Below are 27,192 nucleotides of genomic sequence, written 5' to 3' on the forward strand. Positions count from 1 at the left end.
TCACCAACAGGTCCTTGCATCTTGTCTCCATTGGAGCTCCTTAGAGAGGGTAGGAGGCAATGTATGACTGGCCACAGAGAAGTAGGACAAATCATTTGCTCATTGTTTTCTTCATTCATATATGAATTCCACTACTATCTGTTGAACATACACTAAGTTGCCAATTCTCTTTTTCTGAATTCCTTATTAAAGGAATATCAGAAATGAAGCCTCTATTTATACACCTCACACCTCTTTCTGAGCCCTGGCCCCTATTCCATATGCACATTCATCTTTCCCACCAGCTAGCATGTTCATTTTTTTGGATATGTCTTATTGGTTGACATCATAGGAAAATTCAACAATATGTGAGCAGACTCTCTGGAGTTTATGTATTGAATATTACTCCATTTTCACACCTGCAACTTCTACACTCAGAATCCCAAGGAATATAACTAGAAAATTTTCCAACTCCACATAATGCACAGGGTTGGGAGCCTCTAAGAGTTCCAAATGATATTTGGGGGTAAAGAGAGTATTCACAATCTCCTCCTGAGGCTAGATAACATTTGTGGTAATCTTTGAAGGAGTATCCTGTGCACACTGTATATTTACTGTGAAGTCCTCTTGCTACCTATGGCCATGGTTGTGAGCTCACCCTCTTAGGACTAAGGTCCATTTTCAGACTCACCAATCACCGGTTCCATCGCTTATACATGTAGATAGATAGTACAATCAGCACCAGAAGTCCCTTGAGGCACAGGAGCGAAGCCACAAAAATATGGATATATTTCTCTGAACCTAAAATACACAGGACAAAGGGACCAACAAATGGGGTCATGTGAGTTGAAATGACCAATGTAAGGTCGGTATCCAGGGAGTTCCTAGTATTTCCCAATTCTGATCCCATCCTTGGGCTTATTGCTATACAGTTCATGTCAGAAATAAGAGACCTGTGAAGTTTACCTTCAATTTTTCCCCCAACAAACACTACCTAAAGATCTGACATTCATCAGTTAATGTGCCAACATAAATATAATCAATGCCTTGTTTCCAAGATCTAGTGATCATTTAATGTAACCTTTGTTGTAATCTTAGAACATTGGCATTGCAAGTAACATCTTACAGATAAAGAAATGGATCTCTGAGTCATGGTTGACTGTGTTGCCTAAACTTACACAACTGTAACTTCTGAAAATTAATTTGAGAACAATTTTACATAAATTCAAATAATAATAATAGCAGCTGATATTTAGTGTAGAAAACATATCAATTCCATATCCATTGTATATTAATATCTAATCCTCAAGAGGATTCTATAAATTAGGAACCTGACTTACACCCTATTACAGGTATGTAGACTGGTGAACAGAGGATATTATGTTTATTAAATAACTAAGTAGAAATAACTATCATTAGAGTATCATAAGGCTGTCCCCAGATATGACTTTTTAAGTATGTCTTATAGAACAGTGTACAGGTAAGCTTACTCCCTACTCCAGAGACTACTTTAAGCCAGAGTCTTAGCGATAAGTATCTCATGGTCACTAGTGGATCAACACTAAGCTAAACTTTCTCTAGGGCATTTTAAAACATGAACTGGTAGAACATTCTCCTAATAAATAATGAGAGAACCATACTGGATGGTCACTCTAAAGGAAGCCACTGCCTGAAGACCATTCTATCTATTTAAGAAACCACAGACTCCCAATTTGGACAAGACATCAATTATCATGAAACTCTTTATCTTCCTAGTATCTTCTGTAATGCAATGAGGAAACCAAGGTGACCCCAATATGCCCAAGAGAAAAGAGGTGAACTTACTTAGGATCCCAATGGCTTTGGATGTGACATAGGATGCTGTAGACAATATAATGCTGGCCTGGATGGGAGGCTGGGCCTCATGTTCTACCTTGCAAGTGAGTACTCGATCAGGCCTCTGCACTGATGTGTTTATTGGCTTTGAAATTTCCAGAGTGTAGGACCCATCCTCATTTTTCCTTGGTGTAGGCTGCTCCAATCTCTTGAGCACATGGCAATCCTCTAGCCAGGTGAGATACACATCCTGTGGATAGAATCTCTCCACATGGCAAGTAGCAACCACACTGGAGACAGTTGAGGACTGGGACACTCTCACTGTAGGAGGAACTGAGACAAACATCCACATAAAGCAAATCATTGCTGCAGGAGATCTATTGGAAGTCCTTTGAGGGTGTGGTCCTCTGCTAGGGACCAACCTAGGACCTGCCACAAATAAGAATTTGAGGATTGGTTGATAGGGGTATGAATAGAGAAATGCACAGTAGGATGAGAGTCAGAATTCAGGTTTGGATAGATGGATGGAAAGATGGGTTGACAAGAGATATCCCAATATTTCTTCTTTTCATTTTGAGCTATAGAAAATGTATCAGATCCATTTAGCAAACTACGAATCAGTCGGCTTACTCTATGACTAAGTAATTCCAAGATTTGAAGATTCACAGACACTAAGTGTTAGAGACCAAGATACTAAGAATTTTACATAGAAAAAAAAACTCTTCAGTTTGGAGAAGTTAAATAATTTGTCCAATGCCTCAAGTAGCAAATCTTGGGGTTACAGCAGAGACAGCATGTGTACACTATATTACAGCGACAACCAAACCATAAGTCTTCTGAAATTAGGACCTGGTGGCTTCTAGAAGGGATTCATTCCATCGGAGCTGTCAGCATACAATACAATGTGTTCACAATGGCAGACAATGGTCATGGGGTTGGAAATCCCATTATGATCCTTTACAATGTCTTCAAATAAAGTAGCAGCATGGTAGAAACATCACACTAAACTGAAGGCTGAGTGGTTTAGATTCTGGTCTCTACACCAACATCAAAGCCAACCAGACTTTCTGTAAGTTGCTTTTGCTCTGTTTCTGAGACTTTGAAATTAAGACATTTCCAAATCAGCTCACTGATGTCTAAATTAGACAGATTTCAGCTCTAGTGTAGATAATGTAAATCCTTATGTGTTATAACTTGAAGGAACTCAGGGTTTGACCCCTTAAGTCCTGCTTTTAGACCAAACAAAGACATTTCTACTACAGAGAAACCTAGCTGGAGATACATGTGCTGAGCAAGGAAAGGTTGGAACTGCAGCTAATTTGATAAGTAATCAGTTCATTTGTGAAGATTTCTCTGTTCTATGACTTTTCTTTCTTAAACAATTGTCCTAGCTCCGGGGAATTATGTAAGAAATATTTGGGTAAAGAGGCCTCTCTGAGAAATAGAAGAGCTTTTGTGGGTGGACTGGGGTGGGTGGGGATGGGAATATGAGGGATCAGGTGAGGGTCAGGGGTGGGGGGGAGAGCACTGAAAGAGCCTACTGGAGAGGGAGACATTTCAGGGTCTGATAGAAATCTGGTACAAGGGAAATTCCCAGAAGTCTACAAGGGTGACCCCAGCTAAAACTCCTAAAAGAAGAGGATGTGTAGCCTGAACTGACCACTTCCTGTGACCAGGCAAGACTATCAGTAGAGGCACTGGGACACCAAGCCAGCCACATAACCTTTGACCTACAGTCTGTCTGGTCTATGGGGCGTGCTGGGGTTATGGGTGACACAGAGATTGTGGGAGTGGCCAACCAATGACTGGTCCAGCCTGAAACCCATGCCACAAGAGTGAGTCCACCCCTGACACTGCCTGGAGTGCCAGGACCCAGAGGTTGGATAACCCAGAGACCTAGGATAGAAGCAAACATGACTAGGGGGGAAATGTCAATGTCATGATGCCTAACAATATTCTGCTATACTCATAGAATGGTACCTAGCCCAATTGTCATCAGAGAGGTTTCATTTAACAACTGATGGAAACAGATGCAGACCCACAGCCAAACGTTAGGCTGAGCTCAGGGAATCCTATTAAAGAGAGGGAGGAAGGATTGTAGGAGCCAGAGGGGTCAAGGATATCACAAGGAAACCCACATAATCAACTAACATGAGCTCACAGGAGCTCACAGAAACTGAACTGACAACCAGGGAGCCTACATGGGACTGACCTAGGCCTTCTGTTTATATATATATATATATATAATATTACAGATGTGTAGCTTGGTCTTCTTGTGAGACTCCTAATGTGGAAACAGGTCTGTCTCACTCTTCTGCTGGCTTTTGGGACCCTATTCCCCATACTGGGTCACCTTGCCCAGCCTTAATAGAAGGCAAGGTGCTTAGTCTTACTGCTATGTTTTGTCAATGTCTAAAGAAGGTCTGCTCTTTTCTGAATAGAAACAGAGGAGGAGTGGGTGGTACAGAGAGGGGGGAGGTGGGGCAGGGACTTAGAGGAGAGGAGGGAAGGGAAACTGTGGTTGGGATGTAAAATAAATAAATAAGTAATTAAATAAATATTAAAGAAAAAAAGAAGCTGCCCTAAACTACTCTTTCCTATTTGATATCCAAACATACTGAGAGTGATAACACAGCAACCTGAATACATAAATAGTAGAGATGGACAAAGATCACCCACATGCTCATCAGCTTTGCAATACTGGGTGCTTTCATGTCTGAATCTGTTGCCTTTCAGAATAAGACAAAGAGTACAAGATACCTGTACCAATTAAGTAAGGCAGACCCCCCAACCCCGGCCATGTGCGGTGTTGGTTGTGAACTATGCTTACTGGGGGTAAGGCAGACCCCCCCAATGTGCTGTATTTGTTGTGAACTATGCTTACTGGGGGTAAGGCAGACCCCCCCATGTGCGGTGTTGGTTGTGAACTATGCTTACTGGGGGTAAGGCAGACCCCCCCATGTGCTGTATTGGTTGTGAACTATGCTTACTGGGGGTGGTGATATTAGTATTTTTGTCCATGTAAAATGATGAGCTTGTTTCCATGGTGATAGTATATTTCTTCTATTACGCAGCGACAAAAAATGAGGAGGAAAATACTTTGTAAATTTTGAAAGTCTTATATGCTTTAGGTAGTTTATTTATTGGTCAGTTTTGGACCTTTAAATTTATTTCTCAGTATGAAATATCATGATTTCCCTGATTTTACAGATCTACCAAGCATTGGTGCATCCTGTGAAAATCAACAACAACAAAAAGAAAAAAAACTGACTCAAATCCAGATAGGAGTAATGATCTCAGGACAACATAGTCCCTACAATTTAGAAGCTCACAAAGCCCTTCAAGTATTGTTTCTATAGAACGGCAATACTAAGACCAAACCCCAGAGAGTAGATATCCTGTTTTTGGATGAAGGAAGTGAGTTCTGAGTGTTAATATGAATAGTTAGAACAACAACTTAGGCCACTCTGCATAGTCATTCTGAGCAGAGCATGGTGCTAAGCACTTTACAGATTCTGTTTCTAGTGTTACCACCAAGTAAGGCCATTCCTCAGAGAGTGAACTGGCACCAAGAGAAGCCCACAGCCTACCTCAGCCAGAAAGAGAAAACAAAGTCTTACCACGGAGGTACTGATCCAAGTTGATGACCTTCTGGAAAATCACTGATAAGTTGTGCTCAACCCGACAGAGAACTGAAGATAATATGTCATCACTCTCCAGGGGGACAAGCACACTGCTAGTCACATTGTAGGTATTGCCACTGGAGAAGACATTGGTGTGGGTCTGGAGAGAACTATGGTGGTTTTTGAGCCAGGTCACAGTAATTTGATTTGTTGGTAACTCAGAGGAGGCATACTTCAGTTGGATGCTTGTGCCAGCTGAAGACCGATGCAGGGGGCCTTCAAGGTGATTAGAGTAGTCTTTCTTTCCTGCAAGAAGAGATGTTCCACATCACATCAAATTCTAGTGTGAACAGTTTCCAGGAGCCCATCTGCAAAGTCCCATAACGTCCTCTTTCATGGAGACTTGGATATTTCCTTCTGGTAGGAGGATTCTGAAGCTGCTAGCAGATGGCAAACAGTAAGACTACAGAGCATGCAGCTCAGAAGACCACCACCACACAGAAGACATTCATAGGAAACAATACCATGCTCTCCGGCCCTTCTAGAATTTATCAAATCCCCCCAACAACTCTACATGTAGCTGTTTCCATCCTCATTTTACAACAAGAAAAAGAAGGCAACAATGGATGGGAGAACATGTCCAAGTCCATAATAAGTGGCACAGGCAAGTAGGCTAGTCCCAGGGTCTGGGCCTCTGACATTATACTCAGACTTTCCTTCAGTCACTGCTAAAGGGCAATCTCTTAATGCCCACAGCCAGGCCATACAGAAAGACTGGCAGCTACATCTGACTCACACACACACACACACACACACACACACACACACACACACACACACCCATGAGCCCCAGCAACTTAACTTTCCATGACTCTGACTCCTCATTAGTAAAGTGTGGTGAATCTTATTTCTTGGGGTTAACAAGGAAACTGATGTTGAATGTATGATGTATGATAGTCACTTTACAAGTGTCAACTACATTAAAATCTCAAACCACCTGAGGAGTTGTTATTATCTTTTTAAAAAAATAAACACAGGTAGCTCATGCATTGATTTTCCACAAAGAGTCCCACAACTCTGCAAGTGACATCCCTACACTCTCAGGTCTAGTTCTGGGAGTAAGAGTCACCCATTGGAGTTTCCTGATGAGTTCCCACAAGCCCATCTGCACACTTCCAGCTCCAGAAGTACAGCTTTCACAGTAAATCTTTCTAAGAAGTCTACCCAGAACCCAAACTAACCATTCCATCTCTGAACCCAAGCTCTGGTCACACAGTTCTTGCACCATCCCAGCATGAAGTAGGCAAGAATCATACTTCAGACATACAACCAGGGAAAGAAATCCACATGCATAGGTCACATTGCAAAATCAACTATGAATGACCAAGATGCTATGTCCTGCCCCCACAACCACTAGTTCTGTAGAAACATTTCCCACTGAAGGTTACCCAGATGAACTATGGGATAAAAATGTAAATGAAAAATTATAAACATCATTGAAGAATTCAAAGAGTTTAAAGGAGACACAGACAGCCCAATGAACTTAAAGAATATACCGGCAAATGCCTGAAAGATGCTTAAGAAAAGACAAATATAAGGATGGACAAGAAAGAAACTTTGGAATTGGACAACTAAATTCAGTAAAGACATAGAAATGTTAAAGAAAACTCGAGCTGAAATAAACATGGGACTAAAAACTCAACAACCCAATTGAAAAGAATTACAAGGAGGATGACAAAATAGAAGTTAGATTACCAGGATTTGAAGATAAAGCAGAGAAATTGGACCACTCAAGCAAATAATATGAATAAATATTAAAAAAAAAAACCATGAAAGTAGCATTCAGGAATTATGGGATGCCATGAAAATAGTCATAAATGAAGAAGGGTCCCAGATCAATGGCATAGACCAGATCTTCAGCAGAATCATTCCCAAATTGAGGAAAGCCATCCCAGTACAAATACAAGAAGCACACAGAATACCAAGTGGGACCAGTAATGAAATCCCCCAAGGCATATTAGAATTAAAACATGAAATACAAGCTGCAAGAGAAAAACCACAAATCACAGATAAAGGCGAACCCATCAGAATAAAATCTGACTTCACAATGTAAATATGAAAAGCCAAAGGAGCCTGGAACAGTGTACTTCAAGTTCTGGAAGAATGTAAGTGTGTTTATGATAAAAAAAAGTTCTGGAACATATCTCAAAAAATAAAGGCTATGTACAACAAAACTATAGCCAACATAATGTTAGATGGGGACAAACTGAGAGCATTTCTTCCAAAATCAAGAAAGAGATGAGGACACCCACTCTCCCCTCTCTTATTTGCTGTCATGCTCCAAGTCCTAGCCTTAGCTTTCAGATAGGAGAAAGACACAAAATTTAATTGATAAAACAGAAAGGGATAAGGTCAAATTATCCCTATTTGCAGGTGACATGATTCTTTTTTTCTTTTATTGAAAATAGATTTTCTTCTTTTATTGAAAATAGATTTTCTTGGGGACTGGAGAGATGGCTCAGCAGTTAGGAGTACTGGCTGTTCTTCCAGAGGACCCAGGTTCAATTCCCAGCACCCATATGGCAGTTCACAACTGTCTGTAATTCCAGTTCCAGGGGACCTGATACCCTCACATCATTTCACATAAAATAAAGTTCTATAAATTATTTTAAAAAGAAAATAGATTTTCTTTTCATACAATATATCCTGATTATGCATTTTCCTCCCCCTAGTCCTCCTAGTTCCTCCCCACCTCCCCTCCCATCTGGATCTATGCCCTTTCCATCTCTTGCAAAAAAAAAGATGGTATGATTATATATATATATATATATATATATATATATATATATATATATATATATATATATAAGATTTATTTATTTATTATGTATATAGAAGAGGGCACCAGATCTCATTACAGGTGGCTGTGAGCCACCATGTGGTTGCTGGAATTGAACTCAGGACCTCTGAAAGAGCAGTCAGTGCTCCCAACCTCTGAGCCATCTCTCCAGCCCAATGGTATGATTCTTTAAAGACTCTATTACGTCTACTAGAAAACTCTTGGATCTAATGAAAGTTGACTGTAACATTTCAGAAGACAAAGTTTAATATAAAAAAGTAGTCTTAATTCATACCAAAAGTACTCTCAGAAAAAATTATATAACATTGGGATGCTCTTTCCTTGGGAAAACTATTTCCTACACTCTCAACATTCTTTAGTTACTTGTAGTTCTTTGTGTAGTATTGAGCCTCATGGTCTTTCCCTCACCCACTTTAGCATTTCTATTGTCATTATCTTTGTTAGATCATGTTTAGTCAGTCGTGTTGGTGAAATATGAGTGTAGCATCTGTCATTCTTAGGAGACAGGATCTCAGAGCAAACTCCCTAATCATTTGGCTGTTATGATCCTTCTACTCCCTCTTCCACACTGTTCCCAAAGCCTCATGTTCAGGAGCTGTTTTGCAGATGTAGCCATTGGAACTGGACTCCAGAACTCTATTTTAAAAGATAATTTTTTAATGGTCTCCATTCATTGCAGAGAAGTTTCCTTGATGAGGGGTGAAGGTTACACTTACCTGTGTGTATAAGGACAAATATTTAAAATGTAGTTAGGGGTTATGCTGCTTTAGAAAAGTGTGGTTTTAGGTTCACCAAGATCTATGACTTTAGTAGCCCTGGGGAGTTGGCTAGATTTCCAGTACCAGGCATGATGTCCCTCTTGTTGAATGTGTTGTAAGTCTATTTAGAGAGCAATGGTTACCATCAAGGTATACATGCCACTGCTACACCCTTAGGATCATCCTGCCATGTTGGTCACTGTGGTTCATAGGCATCCTAGCTGGGTAGAACTATTGCTTGCTTCTGTCTTTTGGAAGTTTGCATGGCACTTTCTGATACCATGAAAGCTAGTCCTCAGGGGAGAGATATCCTGGTCAGTTCCAGTTCAGGGGCCTCTGGGCATTGTGTATGAAGTACACGATGTTCAGCAGTAAGAACTTACCTTTCACCTCTGGGGTCAACCAAAGGCAATAGAAATAGCCTGTATGTTTTGGGAGTGTCTTGAACAAGCCTCAAAAGGAGGCTTCTCAGGTCTGATATTTATTGGGTATTTGTTAGATGGCCTTTGAGTCTTGGAGGGAGTATTGTTGATTACCCAGTACTAAATGGTCAGTCCTGAAAATGTACCTACAAGTAACATTATACAGACTGAACAGGTTGTGTGTGTATTTATGCATACATATGTATATATATGCATATATATATGAATAAGTGATGGTTGTCACAACTATTCTTCGTTTTCAACTTGACTACATGTGAAATTAACTAAAACCCAAATGACTGGGCACATCTGTGAAGGATTTTTTCTTAATTAAATCATTTGAAGTGGGAAGACCCGCTTCTAATCTGGACCTTTGAAGTGGTAAAATTCATCTTTAAGGTTGGTCACGCTTTCTCCTGGAAGTCTACATAAAGGATATAGAAGAAAGTAGTGTGCTCTCTTTCTTTGCTTGCTTGCTCCGACACTTGCTAACAAGTCTATTCTTTAACTAGAATTAGAGCCTGCTTTTCTGGGATTCTGGTGTACACTGAAGACCAGCTGAGATATCTTTTTTTTTATTTTATTGAAAATAGATTTTCTTGGGGACTGGAGAGATGGCTCAGCAGTTAGGAGTACTGGCTGTTCTTCCTGAGGACCCACTCCAGCTACATGACCGCACGCATGTGCAGTTCAGCAGCTAAGCAAGGGGTCATGTGTCTTATGTCATCATCACACACTGCGCTGTGTGGTCACACAATCTTCACATGCATGGTGTAGCTCCATAAGCCCACCTGTGCCTTAAAAAGCTGGACATAGACTCCTCCTCTTCCTCTCTCTGTCCTCCTCTACCTCTCTCTGTTCTCTCCTGCTACCTCTCTCTCTCTCTCTTCTCTGCACATGCTTTTTCCCCAGGCTTGGTTCTTTTGTCCCCCGCCCCTCTTCCTAATAAAGCTCTAAAAAGAAAAAAAAAAAAAAAAGACGAACTCCATGCTCCTAGATTGGTAGAATTAATATTGTGAAAAATGGCTAAACTGACAAAATTAATTACAGATTTAACACAATACATATCAAAATTCTGATGTCATATTTCACAGATTTAGAAAAAGCAATGCAAGGAATTAATATAGAACAAAAAACAATCATGAATAGCCAAAGCAACATTAAGGAGTAACAATACCACTGAATGCACTATAATATCAGACCTCAAACTATAGTACCTAGCTATAGTGATAAAGATAGCTTAGTACTGGCATGAAAATAGACAGGGAGATCAATAGAAAGAATAGAAGTCCTGGGAATAAAAAGTAAAAGCTATGCCTGCTTAATTTTTGAGAAAGGAAGCAAAAAGGGAATTGTTTACCTGAGGTCACACAGAGAGGCATTGCTCACACTGACCCTGCAGTATGACACTCGTCCATTCAACTGCAAAGTTCACACATGAGCTCCAAGAGCTGGGGAGGGGACATGCAGAAGAGGGACATACATGATAAAGTCACAGGCCTGGGCTCTCAGACATCACTGAAGTTTAAGTACTTGATTGAGGGAGCTGAGTGTCATGGACAGATGAGACATTTCCAGAAAAGTAAATACCTTCCAACAGGATTTGAGAAGCGTTCTGTGACAAACCTGAGGTCTGTGTTCTCAGGTGACAGAGAAGAGAAACACAGAAACGCCACAGTTAGTTTGTGATGTGACAGCGGCATTGTAAGCCTAGTGCTCTGTCACTGATATCTTACTCTGTCTGCTGCCTTCCAGCTCTCAAGTGTGGGACAGGAGTCAGGGGGAACAGTGCTGTGCAGTAAGTGCTCTGTGGTGATATGTGCTTAGTGCTCTGTGGGTGATATGTGCTTAGTGCTCTTTGGGTGACACCTAGTGAGTGCTGTGAGGGTACTAAGCACACAGGACAGGTGTGTGAGAAGATGTGCACAGGAGTCAGGGCTCTGAGGAGAGGGATCTGGGAAGGCTGTGAAGGTACAGCTACAAAGATGTGCTAGTACCAACTAGAAGAAGCCTCAGTGTCCAGAGAGGAAACTACCCCAGTAGACCCTGAGCTGTCTGGAACTATCAATGTGATGCTGCCATGGGTTCATCCTTCAATGGGGGGTCAGATGTACTAAATGGTAGTGTAGGAGAAAAATAAGACAGAAAAGAAGAACCTAGTATGAAGTATTAGCAGGTCATATTTATGTAAGTATACACACATACATATATGACAATAATGAAGAGATTGTAAATTTCGGAAGGAATGGGGGACACTGGAGGAGTTGGGAGGAAAGTGTGGAGTGGAATGATGTAAACACTAGTCATGTATACAATTCTCACAACAGTATTATAATAGAAAACTTTAATAAAAATGATGTAACTTGCTTCCCAGAAAAAGCATTATTTTGGAGTTTGTCACTCAGATCTGGACATCCCACTGGGTGAATATTATTCTTATTTCTTGGGCAATGCCAATAGGACCCAAAGAAATTTGAAGGTTTGTGTGATCATTAACTTTGAGAATTCTTAGAGCAGCAGAAAAGGGCTGGTTCTGTAACAGGGCTAGACAGAAATCAAGGCAGAAGCCTGCTGTGAGACCAGGCTGTTGGCTTGCCTGGCCCCTCCACTCTTTCTCTGGTAGCCACCTGCCCTGCACCACACTGCAGAGAGCCACACGCTGCCTTACCCCTGGCTTGCCCATGCCCGGCTATTATTCTGTCTCTCTGTGACTGTGCACCTGCACCTACACCTCTACATCAGTTCCTTCCCAAGAGGATGAAGCACACCTGGATCAAAGAAACAAGGAAGCTCTGGCTTGTAACGTCACAGTGCCCCCTTGTGGGAGAAATAGTATCACCTGGAAAGAGTGTATGGAGAAGAAATAGAAAAAATCACCATCAGGAGTGTGTGTGCAGAGAAAAATCTAAAAGGAGCAGAGAGAAGGGAATAACGGTAGGGGGCGATTTACACCCAGGTTGTGTGACCCTTTTTCCTAGCCAAGAGAGTCAATAATTCTGAAGCTCTTCAAAGCTGCTTTCCAGAAACATCCAGCTGAATTCAATGTCTTGAATAAATGCCTTCCCAGAAATTGTTTGGAGCCCAGTTATCCTTATCCTTGGCAATTTTTTGCAAAAAAAGAGACTCATTTCTTTGTGGAAGTATCTGGAAGAAGAGGGGTGCAGTTGGGCATGGCTATGCAACAGCATTCTCACTGGGGAGGGCTTCCTTTCTGCAATCTCACCAAGTGTTTCCTGAGTATCTAGCCTTTCAGCCACAATGCCCTGAGGATATGAAGGAGACAAGGCACATACCTTTGTGCTTATGGGAGGCCTGAGCTCTCAGGGTGATGTTGATCCACAGTGGAGGCTGGTCATACTGGAACACCCAGCAGCTAAAGGTGCTCTCATTTGATTTGGCATCTTCCTGCAATGTGTGCTTTAGAGAGTATGTCCCATCAGAGTTTCTGGTGGCCTGAGAGATATCAGGAGTCAGGATCTTGTTCTTATTCTTAGTCCAGGTGAGTTGCACATTTTGGGGGTAGAAGTGGTTTACATGGCAAGTCAGGTTCACTCTTTGATGAGCATGATCAGGGATCTCCGGGGGCTCTGAGGTGATCTTCAGTGTGGGGATAACTAGACAGGAACAATAAGTGAACAGAGGTGAAATATTGGTACTGTCTATTTCCTTATCCTAATGTCTCTCAGTCATTTTGTTAAGATTCGACTGAGTGGTTGATTGGCAGGGTCACAAAAATTCCAAGATGAGTTCAGATGAACTCACTATGTAGCCAGGGATGACCTTGAGGTCCTTGATTCTTCTGCCTCTGCTAAGCCATCTCTTCAGCCCCTCTTTTCTTTTCTTTTCTCTTCTTATATTCCAGCCAGTTGAATTTGTGCTGCCTGTAAACTCATGGGTTTGGGACAGTGGACTATGCTTAACCTACCAGGGCCACACCCTTAGAGAAAGCTCGCTGTCATTCCTTCAGAGACTACAAGCTGTCAGGAGGTCACAGCTAGAGGGCAGGGATCCATGAGGACCTCCATTTCATGCTGGAATGTCAAGTGCCTTGATCTTGTGCAATTCTTGGACAGGTGCTGTGAGTGAACAAGTGAAGTTCACAAGTTCACTCTCTTTTTAAATAGACAACTTTGTATATGTTTCATGTAAGACAAATAAGGATAAGTATAAATATTCATGAAATGTAGCTGGAAAAACATGGGTATCTACTGGTCAGAGTTAAATGTTCCATATCATGACATTGTGACATATAATTATAGAAATTATTAAAATAAATTACCCCACAAGAACAGGGACTCTACAACCACAACACCTACAGCAGTGCCTGGTTCACAGTAGCTGTTCATTGTTTATTGAGCAAATAATATTTTACACAATGCTGGAGTTTTCCATAACTCAGGATCCTATGCATAGAAGACAAGCACTCCAAGACTGAAGTACATCCCCAGCCACCTCTTTCAATTATTTTATTTTATTTCACTAAGTTGTCCAGGCTGGCTTTGAACTCAATCTTAACCCTTTAAGGACTGGAACTTGTTATATCCCTGTCTGTTCCCCAAGGAGCTGAGATTACATACTTATGCCACAAGGCCCAGCTAGTAATGAATATTTAGAAATTTTTAAACATTAGCAATGAAATAAACAGGACAAATATGTTTAAAGAGGGATGCTAGGTCCATACAATAGCAAGTCAAAGATTCGTAAACGACTTACAGTTGGTTAGGCATGGTTCATGAAGAACAACTGGTTTAATTTTCAGAGGAAACTTACATAATAAGTGTTGTTTTTATGCCAAATTTTTAGAGAAATCGAGACACAGAACATTTAAGACACATGGCCAATATTAAGTAGCCTATGAAATGATACAGTTAAGACCAAAGCCCAGCTGTCCAGCCAGGGCAAACTGTACTTTTAATCATATTCATTGTTCAAGGTTGGCAGTGATCAATTTCTATTCCCCGTTTTTAAATGGGGCATTTTGCAAAACCTCCACATTACCAGTGTGGCCCCACCACATATATCAGTGATCACTCACCTACGAGCACTTGAGAGAGATTGATTGTCATTTTTAGGGGCTCATCGAGGTCCCCATGGGTGACTTCACAGGTGATCTGAGAAAAGATGTCTTGTTTGGCCAATTCCACCCATGCCTTACTTGTGACGTAGTAAACATCTTTGCTGATAGGCAGCTGCTGTGGGGCTGAGGCTGGAAGTTCATTATTGTCCTTCAACCAGATAACACTGAGGTTCTTGGAGCTGAAAGGACCAGCGGTGCAGTTAAAAGGCACGGAATTTGAAGTGACCGTCCTCTGCTCTGGACCCTTCAGAGAGATGAAAGGCTTCCCAACTACAAAAACAAAAGCAAGCAAACAAAACCCAAAAGCCCGTTGTGACAACCTTCCCAGTGTTGGAGGAAGCATTATACAACAGTTTGTGAACCCTATCAAGGCCTGTCCCATGAGTAACGAAAATTGTCCTTTCTCCTGAGGTCACTCTTTCAGAATATAGAGCAATGGCTCCCTCAAGTCAAAATGCAGTAGTACCCTGTCCCTGTGCTCGAGGGAGAAGATACTACCCATGATATCTGACTTTGAGGAGAATGCAAATTCATCATAATGAACAAACAGCAAATAAAATATGACTAGTGTCGGGGAACGAATGTCCTCAGGAAATTCAACATGTGCAGAGATAGAAAAATGAGGAGTCATTCTAAAAGGGTGGTCAAAAGGACATTTTGAGATAAAACAAAAAATCTGTGTATAGTCACAGTGCATGAAGTTAATCTGTGCACCCAGGAGCAGAGGCAGTCAGATCTCTGTGAGTTCAAGTCCAGCCTGGTCTACAGAGCGAGATCCAGTACAGCCAGGACTGTTACACAGAGAAACCCTTTCTCAAAAAAAACCACCACCACCACCAACACAAAGAAAAATAGGACAACTGAGGAATGAATAAAATTCATCTATGGAAGAGAACACAGGGAGAGGGTGTGCATATACTTGGGCATATGCCAAACAATCAACCATATGACCAGCTGCACAGCTCTTTGGCTGCCTCAGGCAGCAAGACTTTAGGAGGCTTAAGAAAACAGGTCTACTACAAGACTCAAAATTGCTTTCTACATGTGCAGATCTAATTCTGTAGATTGCACAGTCTTTTCATGCTGGGTTTGAACAGATAATAGATAATGCAAATTTGAGCTACAGACTCATACACACACACACACACACACACACACACACACACACAAACACGCACGCACGCACGCACGCACGCACACACACCCTACATAGGCATGCTATTTAGCTTTGAAGAAAAATGTACTCACAAAATTTAAAGGATAATAAATGGACTTCTCATGTACAATCTTTTTGAGATCACAAAAATCTCAGATGGAAAAAACTGCGTATTTCTTCTCATATATGGAGTCTATCATCAACATATGCATATATGTAAACAAAATAGAAAAGAGAACTAAGAAGTACTAAACATAAGGAAGAGAAAGGACTGAATGCAGATGGTGGATATGAGTTATGAAATAAGATATGAAGTTAATTGTTTTAGTTACACCTCTGTCATGGATTTTTTTATTTTGATAGTAGATATATGTATAAAATATATTCAGTAGTGAAAGTGTAAAGTCCACTGAAGCTGCACAACTTCCATTCCAGTTGGATAGTCTAACTGCATAGAAGTTCATTAAGCTGTCTAGACATTGGGTCTGGTTAACTTTGGTGTGTAGTTTTTTTGTAATTTTTTAATAAAATAGTTTACTTAAAATTTCTAGCTATCAATGAAGAAATAAATAAAACAGTACAAAGAATCTACATATCTGAGTGGTAGTTCTCTGAGAAGATAAAGACTGACAGGCACCTAGCCCAATGAAGTGAAAGAAAGGAGATAACGCAACAGAACCAGATATGAGCAGGAAAACATTATAATAGACACCAAAGAGATTTAGAAGGTCATAAAGGAATACCTTCAAATACAAATAAAATACTGACCAAAACAAAACAATCCAAGCCAAGACAGATTCACGGCACAATTGTTCCAGACTGTCAAAGATCTCCCACAACACTTCTTACAAATTGTTTAAAACAGAAACAGAAGTAACACTTCCATTCTCTTTCTACAAAGCTAGTGTTACTCTATATACAAACCAGGCAAAGATACAACAATAAAGAAAACTACAGGCCAATGTCCACAGTGAACATAGATGCAAAAATCGTCATCAAACTAATTGCATACTGAATATGGGTATGCATTTAAAAAACCATCCACCACTATTAAGTTGACTTTCTCCTGGAGATGCAAGGATTGATAGGTAACTCAGCTCATTTAATAAACCATATGGACGTCAAGACAAAAGTCATATGTTCGTCTCCATAGATGACAAAAAGGTCTTTGGCAAAAAGTCACTAAGTGTTCATAATATAAGTTGTAGAAGGACATCAGCAGACTTACATCAACAAAAATAAAGGCCACATGTGACAAACCCACAGCCAACATCATCTTAACTGGAGAAGACCTTGAGGCAATCCTGTTACAATCAGGAGAGACAAGGCTGGTCACTCTCCCCACTCCTGTGACACAGTGCTTGGAGCACTAGCTAGAGTAACACAAGAGGGGCACAAATTGAGTGGGGTTAAAGTCGGAAGAGCAGTTGAACTCTCCCTAATTGCAGAAGATATGTGATGATGAAGTCCTTCTATGATTGATATAAGGACATATTTAATATTGTCAAAGGCCTTTTCTACATCTGTTGAGCTGAGCATAACAGATTTGTCTTGAAGTCCATTTATGTGACTTATGCATTTTATGTAACAGATCCCAAAGTCCCATCAGGAAGCTTCTAGATATTGTCATCAATTTCAGCAAAATGAGAGAATATAAAATCAACTTATGAAAAAAATCTATATATGCCTTTCTATATACCCATAACAACAACGAAGGCTGCCTTGATACCTCAGATTTTTAATATTGTCTTGTTTTCTGTCCAGCTCTGGGACAGGCACCATGTAAACTTGGAGTAATCACTACAGAAGCTCAACTGTGTCCCAGTGTTCAGATGCCATGCAGGAGCCAAGGAAGGGAAGCCTTGCATCTCTCATTGATAGATGAAACAATTGCCCACACTGACCCTGCAGTATGACACTGGTCCATTCAACTGCAAAGTTCACACATGAGCTCCAAGAGCTGGGGAGGGGACATGCAGAAGAGGGACATACATGATAAAGTCACAGGCCTGGGCTCTCAGACATCACTGAAGTTTAAGTACTTGATTGAGGGAGCTGAGTGTCATGGACAGATGAGACATTTCCAGAAAAGTAAATACCTTCCAACAGGATTTGAGAAGCGTTCTGTGACAAACCTGAGGTCTGTGTTCTCAGGTGACAGAGAAGAGAAACACAGAAACGCCACAGTTAGTTTGTGATGTGACAGCGGCATTGTAAGCCTAGTGCTCTGTCACTGATATCTTACTCTGTCTGCTGCCTTCCAGCTCTCAAGTGTGGGACAGGAGTCAGGGGGAACAGTGCTGTGCAGTAAGTGCTCTGTGGTGATATGTGCTTAGTGCTCTGTAGGTGACACCTAGTGAGTGCTGTGAGAGCACTAAGCACACAGGACAGGTGTGTGAGCAGATGTGCACAGGAGTCAGGGCTCTGAGGAGAGGGATCTGGGAAGGCTGTGAAGGTACAGCTACAAAGATGTGCTAGTACCAACTAGAAGAAGCCTCAGTGTCCAGAGAGGAAACTGCCCCAGTAGACCCTGAGTTGTCTGGAACTATGAATGCGATGCTGCCATGGGTTCATCCTTCAATGGGGGGTCAGATGTACTAAATGGTAGTGTAGGAGAAAAATAAGACAGAAAAGAAGAACCTAGTATGAAGTATTAGCAGGTCATATTTATGTAAGTGTACACACATACATATATGACAATAATGAAGAGATTGTAAATTTCAGAAGGAATGGGGGACATTGGAGGAGTTGAGAGGAAAGTGTGGAGTGGAATGGTGTAAACACTAGTCATGTATACAATTCTCACAACAGTATTATAATAGAAAACTTTAATAAAAATGATGGCAACTTCCTTCCCATGAAAAATCATTATTTTGGAGTTTGTCACTCAGATCTGGACATCCACTGGGTGAATATTATTCTTAATTCTTGGGCAATGACAATAGGACCCAAAGAAATTTGAAGGTTTGTGTGATCATTACCTTTGAGAATTCTTAGAGCAGCAGAAAAGGGCTGGTTCTGTAACAGGGCTAGACAGAAATCAAGGCGGAAGCCTGCTGTGAGACCAGGCTGTTGGCTTGCCTGGCCCCTCCACTCTTTTTCTGGTAGCCACCTGCCCTGCACCACACTGCAGAGAGCCACACGCTGCCTTACCCCTGGCTTGCCCATGCCCGGCTATTATTCTGTCTCTCTGTGACTGTGCCCCTGCACCTACACCTCTGCATCAGAACAGTGGTTCCTTCCCCCAAGTGTATGAAGCACACCTGGATCAAAGAAACAAGGAAGCTCTGGCTTGTAACGTCACAGTGCCCCCTAGTGGGAGAAATAGTGTGTGTCTGGAAAGAGTGAATTGGGGAAGAAATAGACGAAATTACCATCAGAAGTATGTGTGCATAGAAAAATCTAAAAGGAGCGGAGAGAAGGGAATAACGAGGCGGGGAGGGGGAGCAGTTACACCAACTTTGTGTGACCTTTTTTCCTAGCTTAATTAGTCAATAATTCTGGATCTCTTCAAAGTTACTTTTCAGAAACATACAGCTGAATTCTCCAATTGATTAATTGCCTTCCCAGAAATTATTATGATCCTGGCTATCCTTAACATTGGCAATTTCTTGCAACCAAGGGTCAAGAAGAAAAACTTGCAATATGATGAATGCAGCAAAGGAGACTCATTTCTTTGTGGAAGTATCTGGAAAAAGAGGGTGCAGTCAGGCTTGGCTATGCAATAGATTTCTCACTAGGGAGGTCTTCCTTTCTCCACTATCTCCAAGGGTTACCTTGAGTCTTAAGCCAATCATCCAAGATGTGTAAACAGACAGGGAGCTTTTCTGTCCTGACTACCTGGTCCCAAATAAATACACTGAATCTTATATTATTTACTAAATGCTCAGTCAGATGTTCATGCTTATTATTAAATAGATCTTACTTTTAAATTAATCCATACCTATTAATCTATGTATTGCCACGTGGTCCGTGGCTTTACTATTCTCTGGTATCTTGCTTCTTGGGCAGCTGGTTCATGTCTCTCTGGACTCTGCCCTCCTTCATCTCAGTACCCAGTTTGACTGACCTGCCTAATTTTATCCTGCCTTGCTATTGGCCTAATAGCTTTATTATTAACCAATGAGAGTAATACATATTCACAGCATACAGAAGGATCATCCCACAGCAGCAATGCCCCAAGGATACAAAGGAGACAAGGCACACACCTCTGCCCTTACTGGAGGCCTGTGCTCCCAGGGTGATGGTGATGCTCTGTGGATGCTGGTCATACTGGTACAACAGGCAGCTAAAGGTGCTCTCATCCGATGTGGCTTCTTCCTGCAATGTGTGCTTTAGAGAGTATGTCCCATCAGAGTTTCTGGTGGCCTGAGAGAGCTTAGGAGTCAGGATGTTGTGCCCATTCTTAGCCCAGGTGAGTTGCAAGTTTTGTGGGTAGAAGTGGTTTACATGGCAAGTGAGGTTCACACTTTGATGCGCATGATCACGGATCTCCGGGGGCTCTGAGGTGATCTTCAGTGTTGGGATAACTAGACAGGAACAATAAGTGAACAGAGGTGAAATCTTGGTACTGTCTTATTTTCCTGTCCCAAGGTCTCTCAGTCATTTTGTTAAGATTCGACTGAGTGATTGATCAGTGGGGTCCCAGATTTCCAAGAAGACCTTGAACTCACTATACAACCAGGGATGACCTTGAGTTCCAGATTCTTCTGCCTCCGCTAAGCCATCTCTTCAGCCTCTCTTTTCTTTTCTTTTCTTTTCTTTTCTTATATTCCAGCCAGTTAAATTTGTGCTGCCTATAAACTCATGGGTTTGGGACATTGGAGAATGCTTGACCTACCAGGGCCACACCCTTAAAGAAACCTCGCTGTCATTCCTTCAGAGACTACAAGCTGTCAGGAGGTCACAGCTAGAGGGCTGGGGTCCATGAGGACCTCCATTTCATGCTGGAATGTCAAGTGCCTTGATCTTGTGCAATTCTTGTACTGGTGCTGTGAGTGAACAAGTGAAGAGAGTTCACAAGTTCACTGTTTTTAAATAAATAACTTTGTATATGTTTCATGTAAGAAAATAGGGACAAGTGTAAATATTCATGAAATGTAGCTGGAAACACATGGGTATCTAATCTGGTCAGAGTTAAATGTTCCATATCATGACATTGTGACATATAATTATAGGAATTATTAAAATGAATTGCCCCACAAGAACAGGGACCCTGTAATCACAACACATACAACAATGCCTAGCACACATTAGCTGTTGTTCATTGTTTATTGAGTGAATACTTTACACAATGCCAGAGATTTTCCATAACTCAGGATCCTATGCATAGAAGACAAGCACTCCATCTCTGAGGTATGTCCTCAGGCCCCCTTTTCACTTATTTTATTTTATTTCACTAAGTTGTCCAGGCTGGCTTTGAACTCAATCTTAACCCTTATAGGACTTATTATATCCCTATCTGCTCCCCAAGGAGCTGAGGTAACAAGCTGTATATCACAAGCTCCAGCTAATAATAAATATTTAGAAACTTTTAAACATTAGCAATGATATAAATAGGATAAATATGTTTAGAGAGGGTTGCTAGGTCCATACGATAGCAAGTCAAACATTCTTTTTTTCTTCCAGTCTTTTTTATTTAATAATTATATTTATGATATTCATTAATTACCTTAATTGTAATCATTTATTACATTCATGATATTATGTCCTGACACTACTGTCCATTTGTGGAGTTTTTCCATCACACAAAACAGAGGTTCTGTAATTAGGAAATCATTGTTCTTTGTTCCTTTCTTCTTTATCTTGAGATAACGTCTAATCTTTCTGTCTCTATGAATTTGTATATTCTATATATTTCATGAACTACAATTCTGTAGTATTTTACATTCTTGAATGCAAAAACATTTTATGTATAACTGCAGGAGAAATAATACACAGATAGCCTGAACATAAAAACAGGTTATAATTTAAAATTTCAGGGTTATTTTAAACAGTAAAATATTTTCTTTGTAGAAAATTGTATAAATGACAACATTTTCCATTAAGCCCCTTTAAGCCAAATGATAGCTGAATTATACATATGAATATTGATTAAATTCTGGGATACAGGAGAGACCTATCTTCATCTGTTCAGAGAGCTATGTTTTACTTAAGTTGTGTAAGTGAGATCCCATTCATCTTCCCCTCCACTGTTTGATTTATGGCAGACATTTTTCTGTAGGCTAATCCATTATCTAAAAAAAAAAATTCAGGGGCTGGAGAGATGGCTCAGAGGTTAAGAGCACTGACTGTTCTTCCAAAGGTCCTGAGTTCAATCCCAGCAACCACATGGTGGCTCACTACCATCTATAATGAGATCTGGCATCCTATTCTGTGAACATAATAAATAAATAAAAAATATTTTAAAAAAAATTCAGACTGACACCCACAGATCCAGGGAGGCTACTAACAGGGGGGACCCTAGGTATATAGTAAGTTGTAGTAAGTTTTGGTTTTACCCAAACACTGGGCAAACTTTAGTGAAACATTTCACTATTAGGATGAGAATTTGTAGTGTATCAAGCAGATGAAAGAAGATGATGGCCAGACTTTCAGGAGGGGAGGCTAAGATCTTTTCAGGTCAAACATTCTTAAACAACTTACAGTGGTTAAGCATGGTTCATGATGTTCTAGGAGAACAACTGGTTTAATTTTCAGAGGAAACTTAAAATAGGTGTTGTTTTATTCCAAATTTTTAGAGAAACTGAGAAACAGAACATTTAAGACACATGGCCAATATTAAGCAACCTATCAAATGATACAATTAACAACAAAGCCCAGCTGTCCAGCCAGGGCAACCTGTACTTTTAATCATATTCATGGTTCAAGGCTAGCAGTGATCAATTTCAATTCCCCATTTGTAAATGGGGCATTCTGCAAAACCTCCATGTTACCAGTGTGGCCCCACCACATATATCAGTGATCACTCACCTAGGAGCACTTGAGAGAGATTGAAGGTCATTTTTAGGGGCTCATCGAGGTCCCCATGGGTGACTTCACAGGTGATCTGAGAAAAGATATCTTGTTTGGTCAATGCCACCGTTAACTTGCTTGTGACATAGTAAACATCTTTGCTGATAGGCAGCTGCTGTGGGGCTGAGGCTGGAAGTTCATTATTGTCCTTCAACCAGATAACACTGAGGTTCTTGGAGCTGAAAAGGCCAGCGGTGCAGGTAAAAGTCACGGAATTTGAAGTGACCGTCCTCTGCTCTGGGCCCTTCAGAGAGATGAAAGGCTTCCCAGCTAGAAAAACAAACAAACAAAAACCAAAGACCAGTTGTGAGTACCTTCCCAGTGTTGAAGGAACCAGTATACAACAGTATGCAAACCCTACCAAGGCCTGTCCCATGAGTAATGAAAATCGTCCTTTCTCCTGAGGTCACTCTTTCACACACATAGAGCAATGACTCCCTCAAGTCAAAATGCAGTCCCCTGTCCCTGTGCTCAAGGGAGAAGATACTACCCATGATATCTGACTTTGAGGAGAATGCAAATGCACCATAATGAACAAACAGCAAATAAAATATGATTTCTATGGGGGAATGAATGTCCTCAGGAAACTCAACATGTGCAGAGATAGAAAAATGAGGGGTCCTTCTAAAAGGGTGGTCAGAAAGGACATTTTGAGATAAAGCAAAAAATCTGTGTATAGTCATGGTGCATGAAATTAACCCCTGCACTCAGGAGGCAGAGGCAGTCAGATCTGAGTTCAAGGCAAGCCTGGTCTACAGAGTGAGTTCCAGGACTGCCAGGACTGTTACACAGAGAAACTCTGTCTCGAAAAACCAACAAGACAAAACAAACAACAACAACAACTGAGGAATGAATAAAAACCTCCTAGGGAAGAGGAGACAGTAATGTCATTTTGGGCCTGAGCAGAGAGAGTGCACGTGTTAGGGCACCAATAAAATGACCATATGACTTGCTTCAGGCAGCAAGACTTTAGGAGGCTTACGAAAACAAGTCTACTACAAGACTGCAACATTGCTTTCCTCATGTGCAGGCTTAATTCATTAGCTTTCACAGTCTTTTCTGGCTGGATTTCTATGATTGACACTCACCCCTGCACTGTGCCCATCCTCACAGGCTTAGTTCTGGATCTGCGCCCTGTGCATCACCTTTGCAGACTCAAGTCCTCACACATGCCACACACCGAACACTAGCTTCAGGAACACACCTCACATACCCTTTTGTCTAGGGCATCCTCTTACCCCCACCTCTCCTGTATTATGTCTACACTCACAGGCATGTCTCTGGACACTTACCTCACATACAGCCATTGCATACTGGGTTCCCCTGACCCACACCAACCCTGCATCCTCTCCAATTTCCCAAACCTAATTCTACATGAGCCAATCATACACCAGATATTCCCATCCTGCCTCCATTTATTCAGTCCTTGCACTGGCCCAATTTAATGCAACCTAGAATCTCCCAACAGACACACACCAAAGAAAGTCCCCATGTTTAGTAAACATGTCAAAAATACACAAAAATATGAAAGAACAAAAAGGTATGTCCCTCTCTTGAATCACACCAGCCCCACTAAATTCTCTCTAGGGTGAATCACATAGTTGAATCCCAGAACACAGAATTTAAAAGAACAGTCATAAAATTTATCAAATAAATCATGAAACTTAAGGAAGACATAAAACCACAGCTCAATGAATTTGAAGAGGAAATCAATAAATGCACAAGAAATTATCTGTAGCTGAATGAAATGAGGAACAAAATCCAGAATTCAGTAAAGTGAGGAATATCAAAGAAAACTTAGGCTGTAACAAGAGAATTGAACACTCAATAACACAACCAGAAGCTCGGGGGAAGCCTTACAAATAGGATGGATCGAGTAGAAGATACAATATCATGTCTTGCATGTAAAGTGGAGGCATTAGAATATTTACACAAATAATAATTATAAAAATTTAAAGCAATAAAGGAACATTCAGAAACTATGGAACAACATAAAAGGATCAACACTTCTAATTATGGAAACAGATGAAACAGAAGAATCCAAGTCAACAACAAAGACCACATCTCAACAAGACCACAGGAGAAAACATCCCCAAACTCAGGGAAGGCACAACCATATAGACACAAGAAACACATAGTCCAGCAAATAGACATGACCAGAAACAAAACTCCCCATGCATGTTATAGTTAAAACATTAAATATACTGAACAAAGAGAGAGTACAAAAAGCAGAAAGAGAAACATTCCTGACTCATGTCTGAAGGAAACCCCATCATATTAACTGCTGATTTCTCAGTGGAAAATTCACGAGGCTGGGGCAATGCTCTTCAGCTTCTAAAGGACCACAAATGCCAATCTAGACTGGCATCTGTACCCAGAAAGCCTACCTGCAATGGAAAAAAGCCTCTCCATCATGAAACAAGCTAAAATAATCCGTGTTCATCAAAACAGCCCCGCAGAAGCCTGGGAGCAAGACTTCAACAGAGGAGAGGGTAAGCACCACCATGTGATTATGGAAAGAGAACCAGTGACCCTATAGTTACTCCCTACCCCGGCCAGGACAGCTAAGGTCAGGAGAAGACCTGACAACAAAGGCAGGTGAGGTCCTGTGGAAAGGGAACCTCAGTCTGGGTTAATGGATTTGCAAACTGTTGCTGTCCCTCTGGAAATGAGAGGAGAAAAAAATCCCTGTGGGGAATTCTCAAGAAGCTAAAAATAAATCTGCTCTGTGGCCAGCTCTACCTCTCTTTGGCATTTGCCCAGAGGATTCAACACCGTACCTCGCAGATACTTGCTCAACCAGGTTCAGTTTTGCTCAGTCCCATAGTTAGGAACTGAGAACAACCTGAAGTTGGGAGCACATTCCATGCAAGGAAGGATGCTTCATTCAGCCTCAGGCAGCCAGGCCTGTGACAAAGCACTCACTACTCCTAAGCAGGGTCTCTCCCCTGCAGTAAGGACGTTTGCCCTACTCCTGGGGCCAGTTTCTGGAGATTCAGAGCAGTGGTTTAGTTGTCATGCTGTGTGCCCTTGCGCCCCTACTGTGCTCAGACTGTGAGTTATATTCTAGGGTCCCAGTGACAGGAACCCTCCTTTCAAAGTCAAGTTGCAGGAGGAAGACCAGCACTCCTGCAGTGACACAGGAGGACATGGTGGAGAGCAGTCCAGGCTCTGATGCCTTCCCCATGGCGCCTGAGGGTTAGAAACCACGCCCAGGTACAGGGGCTCATTTTACCCACAAACCCACTCTGGGAGGACTGGATTGTTGCCTCTGCTTCCCGGGGAGCAGAGACTCAGAGAACTTTAGGAACTTGCTCCAAGTCACATGGTCTGTCATTGATTAAGAAAGGTTTAGCAGGTTCCCCTGACATTGGATCCAGGATTCATTACTCTCTCTCCCTCCTTGTACCCTCCATCGCTCTCCCTCTCTCCCTCCCTCTTTCTTTCTCTGTCTCTCTTTTTCTCTTTCTCTCTCCACCTCACTATCTCTGTCTCTCCCTCCTCCTTTTTCCCTCCTCACTCTCTACATATATACATATATATATATGTATATATATATGAAATATTTATGAATATATTTATATATCATACTTCTAGAACTGATAGCCATGAGGTCCAGAGTTGACCTCACAGAACCCAGGCTCCTTCCTTACCACCAGGTCCCCAGCTCCCAACCATATGTCACATGTTCTTCCTCTGATTCCTGAATCCCGCTACTTCCCTGTCCCTAAAAGGTCTACAGTATGGAAAAGGTTCAAAAGCCCAGGGAAGTTCCCTGGGACGCAGCTCCTATCTAGAACAGGATTTTGGCACCTCTGAGCGCTGCCCTGTGTGTTCTGAGTCTCCATGACCAGGACTCACCTGCTAATGCCAGCAGAAGTGTTGGCAGGAGAGGCCCCAGGACCTCAGCCTTCCAAAGTGCAGAAGCCATGGTGAGAATACGCTGGGTGACAAGCCTGGATGAAGCTGTTCATGAGCCCAGGAGCCTCTGGTTGGTCTGTTCCCCACCTCGGCTGTCTTGTAGATCTCTGTTGCCCACGCTTAGCAGAACCTGGGCAGAAATTTGAGCCACAGTGAGGGAAGTGGTTATTGTGGCTATGGTCTCTGTCCATCCCCTAAGACCACAGCCACAGAAAGTTTACCATGTTGCCTGGGTGTGGTTTTTCTGGAACCCCATAAGCCAGACTAGGGAGGGACTGAGCTCACCCCCAGCTTCTAGCTGCAGAACTGGTCTCTAATGCACTGAGCCTTAGACCCCCCCTTCCTGGAGGGACTAACACGTTCAACAAACATCACTGCCACTCAGAGTCTGCTCCATGATAGTCCTAGGACAACTTCTGGAAATGTAGAATGGATGCTGAGTCCCAGAAAGGCAGGTACAGTGAACCTTGTGTACAACCAGACACGATGAAGACAACATGGTCTTTAAAACCCACCCCTTGGTCTCCACTCACCTGGGCTCATAAATGTGGCCTGGGCATTTCCTGT

General features: G+C 41.6%; 1 gene segment (V, D, J or C); it reads right to left on the bottom strand.

Annotated features, from left to right (window-relative positions):
* On the bottom strand, positions 1 to 26,635 carry LOC118581883. The segment is given in 9 exon segments: positions 1 to 39; positions 713 to 780; positions 1,804 to 2,127; positions 5,415 to 5,723; positions 12,751 to 13,071; positions 14,493 to 14,804; positions 19,911 to 20,219; positions 22,663 to 22,974; positions 26,566 to 26,635. Coding segments are annotated over 9 exon segments (2,064 nt in total).
* Positions 26,636 to 27,192: the final 557 nt, after the last annotated feature.

Source organism: Onychomys torridus, chromosome 4 (genome assembly GCF_903995425.1).
Source record: "Onychomys torridus chromosome 4, mOncTor1.1, whole genome shotgun sequence".
Taxonomy (NCBI): domain Eukaryota; kingdom Metazoa; phylum Chordata; class Mammalia; order Rodentia; family Cricetidae; genus Onychomys; species Onychomys torridus.